This window comes from Podarcis vaucheri (assembly GCF_965113315.1).
Source record: "Podarcis vaucheri genome assembly, chromosome: 7".
NCBI lineage: Eukaryota > Metazoa > Chordata > Lepidosauria > Squamata > Lacertidae > Podarcis > Podarcis vaucheri.
In genome coordinates, this window is record NC_138765.1 from 22360880 (window position 1) to 22369068 (window position 8189).

Here is an 8189-nt window from a genome sequence, read left to right on the forward strand (position 1 = left end):
CCAAGCACTGGCAATTTGTTTGTACTGTACCTGAAATGAGGCACACCTAAACAGCTGTCCCAGGACACACAACATAAACGAGTATGGATACACGCCTGGGAACACAGAAAAGATCACCCCATTGCAATGCCAGTGCTTTTCTTGAAGGCACCACCCCCTGTGCTAGCAACATACATAAACGGCATCACTTTCACAATTATGAAACAACAGGTAGTTATTGGCAACTTCATCCAGGCCAAAGACACTGAATTCTGGAAGCTAGGCTTTTCCCATTGGTGGCAGAGGTAGTCAGACCAATAGGATGCAAATCTTCCAAAGCAGAAACTGAAATCCTTCAAGAGAAAACCAGCACCTGAAATTCAGTTAGCGACTAAGAGAAGAACAAAACTTAATAGTTTCTTAAATAAAGCCCAGATACCAGCTAGTCAGTCAGCCGATAACTTGTCCCTTACCTCAGTTTCACTCTCAGACTCTGCTAAATGTTTGTGCCCCATGTTGCACTGCAGCAAGATTTCAGGAGATTAACTTTTAACTCTCATTTGGAATCAGCCGAGATAGGTGTACAATAGTGAAAGACAAGCAGTAGCCCAGCTCAGTCATAACTGCTTCCTTTCTTGACATTTCTTTACAATCCTTTCTAGCATATTTCTCCGGGGACTCGAAAGTCACCCAAACACCCATCCTCCCCACCTTAGAAAACCCCAAGATCCATTCTTCCAACACAAGCCTTCCATCACCGTCATATTGATTCCCCTTGTTCCCTGGTGAACAGCAACAATTTACCTCTATGCAGCTTGAAACCTTCGAAGAGTGAAGTTATTTTCCCAAATTGCTGGAAGAATCTCTGTAGGGTGAAGGCCATCCCTGGTTAGGCTAGTTTCTCCCATGTGTCTAATGCTACAGGAGCAGGGAGGAGACAGCAGAGCAGGTGACTAAGCGCTGTCAGCTTTCTTCTTTCAAGGACCAAGGTAGGAACAAAAGCCCCATATGTCTGATCGCACCACACCCCTGCCTAGCCAGAGACAGGGCCATTCTGCCCAAACCGCCTTAAGTTTGAAAGCACCTATTGAAGAAGAAGCTGTGTGCAAACAACAGGGAAGCTCAAAGGCAATCCCTCCCCTGTCTCTCCCCCCAAGGAGGGCAGCATCTGTTCACCATGGCTACCTGATAAAAGTGTTGCATGCAGCAATCCAAAGTGGGAGGCACAGCCTGCATAAAGGAGAAGCTGATCCTGACAGCTGAACAAAGCTGATCCCCTGCACCCCCTTATAGTGCAGGTCTGTTGACACAGAAGCATCCCTTCTGTGCTCAACAGGACTTGCTCCTGGACATGCCTGCAGCCTCAAATCCCACATCATCAGTGCAGGTCACCATGTGCCAGCAGACGAACTTATCTCCCCTGCAAGGAGGCCCAGCTCATCCTCACAAGCCAGATAGACCCCCACCACCAGCGCTACCCTCACGCACACACCCCCAAAGCCAATTTCCTGTGGGGGGGGGGAGCAGAAGCCCAGTTAGCAGAAACATGGGATTTAAGGCCAGCTTCCAGCCTCCAGCCCAGGAAGCAGGAAAAAAGAGAGGAGGAGGGGCGCAAACTCCAGGGATCCTGCCCTACTTTGCAGGTGAGCTCTGTGGCAGGGTTCGCATCAGCCTCAACAAGCCTCCCCACCCCCACTGCAATTAAGAAACTAAACCAACCACGAACACACGCTCCTGTTGGAGAAATGCATCGATGAAGGGAGTGAAAAAGCAATGCGGTTCCAGCCCAGGTCTTGCCGGAGAAGAGGACGACTACGGTGCTTCTGCACCCCCCCCCCTTTAACAGCTGAGCACCATCGCGCGGGTGCACTCGGCGCGACCCCACCCCACGGGGTGCGTGAGCTTCCGCAGCGCCTCCCGCGCCCCCTGTCAAGACGGGGCCCGCAGCCTCCCAGCCCCACCAGCTGCAGGGATTCTCACCGGCTCCTCTTCGCCCCCGCTGCTGCCGCCTCCGCTGCTGCTGCTGCTGCTGCTGTCCCCCAGCAGGCCCTGCAGGCGGCGCCAGCTCCGGCTGAGGCCCAGGAGGATCCCCAGGGTGGTGTCCGTCGCGGCCCGCTCCCCGTCCCCAGGAGCGGCCCAGACCAGCAGGCGCGGCGCCAGCAGCGAGACCCTCGCGCGGCTGCCGGCCCCTGCGCCCCGCGCGCGGCACCCGCCGGGCCGGCCAGGGAAGCGGCCCCGCGCCTGCGAGGCCCCGGACGAGCCGCCGCTGCTGCTGCCGCCGCCTCCCGCCGAAGCCGCCGCCGCCGCCATCTTTAAACACTGAGAGGAGCCCAGGGGGGCCGGGCCGCCACAATAACAATCCTCCGCAGGAGCCTTCAAGCGCCGAGCGCGGGGCAGCCTGGGAGCCCGAGTCCCGCCGAGGGGGGCTGTGCAATGCGACGGGAGGGAGGGCGCGAGGGGAAGGGACCGCGCTTCCCGTCGGCCGCCGCGCCCCGGAAGTGGCCCTCTGTCGCCGCCGCGCACCATGGGAAGGGAAGTCCGCCGCTGGGACGGAGCCCCGCCGCGTGAAGCGAAGAGGGCGGAGGGGAGGGACTACGTCTCCCGTCAAGCACCGCGGCCGACACCCGAGCTAAGCTGCCCTCCGGCGTGGTGGGCGACTGAGGCGGCTGTAAATGGCTGCTCGCGCGAGGGGTGAAGAGCGGGGCGCAGGTCCGCTCGTGTGCCTGAGGGATAAAGAGTCGGGTTCAGCCCGGGCAATGAAGGCAGGAAGCCGTGGGAGGCTTGAAAGAGCGAATGAGGAACGAGTCCATTTCGCGTTCGGGGCGAGAGGGAAGGCGCGGCGGCGGCGACAAGACTACAGCTCCCAGCATGCAGCGCGAGGCCGGGTCTCGCCTGGAATGCACCCTGGGAGTTGTAGTCGGGGAGGGGCTGGACGGCGCGGCCCGTAGAATGCTGTCACAGAGAGAAATCCCCGAAGGGACGATGAAATAAAGGGCGCCACTGCCCCAGCGAGCAGCCCTGAGGAATAGCGTCCTGCAGCACACAGAGCATCGCCGCGACCATTTAACGCGGTGGGGAGAGAAGAAACACAGACAGTTTCCCTCCATTTGACAGTGGAGAAGCCACGTTAAGCCGACAAGTCCCCTCCCGCTCTGAACTTAAAAGTTGCCGAAGTCTGGGGAGAATGAATGAATGAAGATCGCGCGCGCGCGCACCCTGAACGCGACGAAGTAAAGAAGCTGCAGCGACGGGACAGACAAAACCACTCTCTGAATGCCTCTGCATGCGAGATTTGGGGCTGTGCGAGTGAGACACGGAACGCGTGCGGGATAGAGTGAGAATTTGGGGAGGAAATGGTACAACAGCTTTCCCGCCCCGAAAAGGCAGATAAACCTGAAAAAGCAGGATCTTTATCACGTTGTTGTATATACAAAAGATTTCACGAAGCAGGAACAGGAATGTTTACGAAGGTGCGGAGTGGAGGCTGAGGGAGAGACACTTTCGGTCTATTCATCCCTCCCAATTCCCTCGGGGAAACGCAAGTTTTTGGCCACTTTCGTGTTCAGGCTGAATGAAACATTTACAAGTGCATTTATGTTTCAAAGGATCAGCCAACTCCCAAACCGGTCTTCCCTCATGTTGAAACGTCTCTCTCTCTCTCTCTCAGCCGACTAAGATGCCAGAATGCACTGCACCACTTGGGCTGCAAGTCAGACTGCTCTTTAAAAATTGCTATTTTGTTTAAAAACAAAACATGACGTACAAGTGATTCTTTAAGGGGGGGGGAACCATGGCGAAAGCTTCTAGCACACCTTGCTCCCCGATATGCTATGATACCAGGTATAGGGTGCTTAAAAAGCCAAAACCCAAGGAAGCATTACAAAACAAAAACCAACCACCACCAGCCGTCTGAAGTCATACATTTCTTTCTGACACCCTAGGATGCTAACACATATTCTCCATCTCCACCAGCTGTCTGCGTAAACCAGATCCAGTGGCACAACCCTAGAGGATTACTCCCAGGCAAGCTTGTATATGGGATTGCAGCCCCAACTAGGGTTGCGTGCCTAACATACATTTAAAACACATGACTCACCCCCCCCAAAAAAAAAAAATCCTGAGAACTCTAGATTTCCCCTCACAGAGCTACCATTCCCAGCACCCTTAATAAACTACAGCTCCTAGGATACTTTGGTGGAAGGCGTGTGCTTTAAGTATATGATGCAGATGCAGACTAGCTAGTTTACGGTTTCAGCAGAATCACAGAATCAGACTGCACAGTTACCAGTCCAACACACTGTCAAACTGAAGGAGGGCAGGTAGTGTTTAAGCGTTTTGTTAATTTTTCTACCTGAGCAGAAAGTCTCCCACAATGTTTAAGGGCATGTTTGCCAGAATTTGTTTGGCTTCCTTTGTGTCATCTTTCTTTCTCTTTTTAACCTGGCTTTTTCTGATAGACCCAAGGTTGCTACATAATCTGCCAGTTACATTTTAATCCTCCTCTTGGAAATCACATTGTTACTCCTAAGTCTTAATAGACACATAGAATTACTCTTTGAACTTGCCCTCCAAAACACCTTATTTTGTTTTTTATTTAAAATACTAATCAGTTCTTTTCTAAATGGGATCAGAGCAGCTATTGGTCCATTACAATGCCGCTAAGCAAAACACTTGTTGTTGTTTAGTCGTGTCCAACTCTTCGTGACCCCATGGACCAGAGCACACCAGGCACTCCTGTCTTCCACTGCCTCCCGCAGTTTGGTCAAACTCATGCTGGTAGCTTCGAGAACACTGTCCAACCATCTCGTCCTCTGTCATCCCCTTCTCCTTGTGCCCTCCATCTTTCCCAACATCAGGGTCTTTTCCATGGAGTCTTCTCTTCTCATGAGGTGGCCAAAGTATTGGAGCCTCAGCTTCACGATCTGTCCTTCCAGTGAGCACTCAGGGCTGATTTCCTTCAGAATGGATAGGTTTGATCTTCTTGCAGTCCATGGGACTCTCAAGAGTCTCCTCCAGCACCATAATTCAAAAGCATCAATTCTTCGGCCATCAGCCTTCTTTATGGTCCAGCTCTCACTTCCATACATCACTAAAGCAAAACACTACAAGTAATAAACAGATGCAACCATTTGGAAGTAAGAGTGCATAAGATTGCAGCCCTAGAGATAAAAACCCACAAATCTTTTCCCACCAGGGGGAAGAAAGACATTCCTTTAAAAAACCGATATTCTGCTTTTTCATCTCAAGGCAACTCCTTGATGGGAGTTGCAGTCCAAAACATCTGAAGGAAACTACATCAGTTGCCCCAGCTTAGTAAACATCTAGACTACCCTTTAGCATGATACTTTGTGGGAGCTGCACACACTAAAAACAACAGACAGTAAAAACACTATAAATTGTTGAGGAGGCTCTCTCAATTAACTGGAGAAGTTCACACAGGAGAAGGCAGTTTGTAACACTGTATACTGCTTCTCGACCATCATGGTTCTCAAAGTAGTTTGCAAGAAGGAAAATGAAATATAGTAACTACTGAAACAATATAAAGCTTTGATAGGCATGAAACCAGCAAGCAAAGCAAGTAAAAAGAAAACAAAGCCCTAAGTGTGTCTGGAAATGGTGCAATGAAATAAATGTATTTAATTTGCCTACAAAAGGATGGTTGGGGTTTATTAACAGGCATCAAGGAGGGGAATGTCAGAGATGAATGGTGTTCTTGAACTGTGACGTTCACCTGGATGTAGCCTACTGGGTGACAGTGACATCCATTGCCCCGCCCACTCTTGCATCTGGCCACATCCTCCACTGGCATGTGGCCCCCAGAGGGTTACCTATGAGGCAATGTGGCCCTTGGGCTGGGGGGAAATCCCAGCACTATGTGAGTCCGAGGACAGAGAGGAAAGACAGAGATTGTGGTATAAGTCACCTTATACAATCTAATCTAAATATTTGCAAAATGTATTTCCTTGGAAGTCAATGCCACTGAGTTCAATGGGAGCCATTCTGATTGTGTAAGGCCATTCTTCAGATTTGTTTTCCTTCTCCTTTCTTGTTGTTAAAAGACGCCTTATTGTAAAGTGTTCAAAGAGCTTTATTGTAGAACAGTACATAAATGTAGTAACTGAAGAAAAATAAGTGTGGATCTCTAAAGGAGAGGTGTCAGGGCTTATTATGTGTCTGCAAACCACCATCAAACCAATATGAGCGTGTGCATATGTGGGAGGGGGCAGACTAGCTGTGGTCACTCTTCTGCGGGGGGAGACCATTCTGCACATGCCCATGGACACTTTGAAATCACTCCACATGTTTTGAGGAAGATCCCTGGATTAAGAAGAAAGTTCAGGGCTGAGCTCAGATATAGGCCCCTATCTGCACTGTACAGCAAAAGTGGTATCGGACCACTTTTAAGTGGTTGTGGCTTCCCCCAAATATTCCTGGGAAATGTAAAGGGTGATGAGAGTTGTTAGGAGACCCCTGTCCCCCCAGAGCTACACGTAGCATAATTCCCTTGGAAGAGGAATTGACTGTTAAACTACTCTGAGCATTGTAGCTCTGTGAGGAGTTGATCAACAACAACAACAGGGGTCTAGTAACAACTTTCAGCACCCTTAACAATCTACAGTTCTCAGGATTCTTTGCGGAGGGAGCCATGACTGTTTACAGTTGTATGATACTGCTTTAAATGGGTGGTGTCGACGAGGCCAAATATTGGGCCCGAGTGTGGGAGAAGAACCATGTTTAGGACCTGGTAGGTGTTGCACCCTGCAGAGCTGGAGAGTTCACAGGAGTTCAGATTTTGCAGAAGAACCCAGGAAGAAGTCTAAAAGTCCAGAGCGATCTGCTCTAGTGCTTTATTAAAGAGAAAGGAAAAGGCTTACAGCAACAGCAATCTGCCAGCTCCGCTCCGCTTATAAACAGCACCTGTGGGATGGACTCCACAGCAAGGAGATGACTTGTCTGATGATGGACTGTTCGGATCCAAACAAAGATACTCCCGTTCTTCGTCCAGCATATACTTCACATGGGAATACAGGTGTCCGATACTTCAAACATTACCAGTGTTTCTCTTTTCTGGGCTCTGCGCCCAACTTCCCTGGCCCACAGATAAGGGTGCCATCCCAACAGGCCAATTAGTGGATATCAAAGCAAGTTGTGTATGAGCTAAGTGCTACAGCCACTACCAATTAAGGATGGGGTCATTTTGACTATCAACATGGCAGAAGCAGAGCTTCTGGAACAGTTCACCTTTGGGTGAACACAGCAGGCCTCAGTGCATAGGAGCCAACTCCAAGGGGCCAAAGTCCCTTTGCCCCCCCTAAAATATTTGAGAAGGCAACCCCCACCACAAAGTTGAGGGGCATTGCCGTTCAAATGGTGTCCATGCACAGTGTCATGTGATGGATTATGCGGGGTAGTGCTTTCCCTCTCTCCCCCCCCCCAATAATTTATTCAAGTTTACACCCTTGCCTCAGCTTAGCAAGGAGATCCTATATCAATTGCTCAGTGACAAGGGGCACGTGATTTCCATACAGAAGATGCCAAGTTCGATCTCGGGGATCTCCAGAAGGAAGGAATTCATAGGAAAGACTTCAGAGGAAATCTTGAAGTCAGGATGCTGGGCTTGATGGATAAATAGCCTGACTGGAGCCAAGGCACCTTCCTATGTTCCTGTAGCAGTGATGGACGCCATTGGAATACAGCCCCCATCATGCCTGACCATTGGCCACAATGGGTGGGGCTGATGAAAGTTTGAGTCCAGCAACATGTGGAGGTTCGCAGCTATCCCCTACCCCTGGTCCTGAATTGTAGACCATCAAGGAGATGCCTCTTTCATCTTTGGGCAGGGCTGTGCTTTCAGAAAGGCAGAAATCCCACAGGTAGCAAAGCTTGCTGCACCTGTTGGATTTCTTTCTCCCTTTTTTTGAGAATGGTTTTTATTTGATTTTACAAATTCGTTCACACTCAAAATCACAAATAATAAAAATTACACAAGATTCTTTCGAATCTTCAGACTTCCCTCCTGCCCTTCGTGGGTTCTTCAGTTAACCTTTTCAACTGCATACTATAAGTCCTCCTAATTTTTCAGTCCTCCATTATATCCAAAGTCTATGTACCATAACAAGAGTTATTTAAGACCTGCCAAAGGATTCAAGTGTTTACAGTGCTCTGTCAAATATAATACTGTATAAATTTCTCCCATTCTTTGCTGAAGT

General features: G+C 50.1%; 1 protein-coding gene across 2 annotated transcripts in view; it reads right to left on the minus strand.

Annotated features, from left to right (window-relative positions):
- KMT2B (lysine methyltransferase 2B) overlaps window positions 1-2421 on the minus strand; it is a 64247-nt gene extending 61826 nt beyond the window's left edge. Inside the window, exon 1 of one of the 2 annotated variants that reach the window (XM_082231446.1) lies at window positions 1960-2421. In XM_082231446.1, the coding sequence (XP_082087572.1) occupies window positions 1960-2289 (330 nt within the window). In that variant the 5' untranslated portion in view covers window positions 2290-2421. The remainder of the gene's footprint in view (window positions 1-1959) is intronic. The other variant, XM_082231447.1, reaches the window with a different exon arrangement.
- Window positions 2422-8189: the final 5768 nt, after the last annotated feature.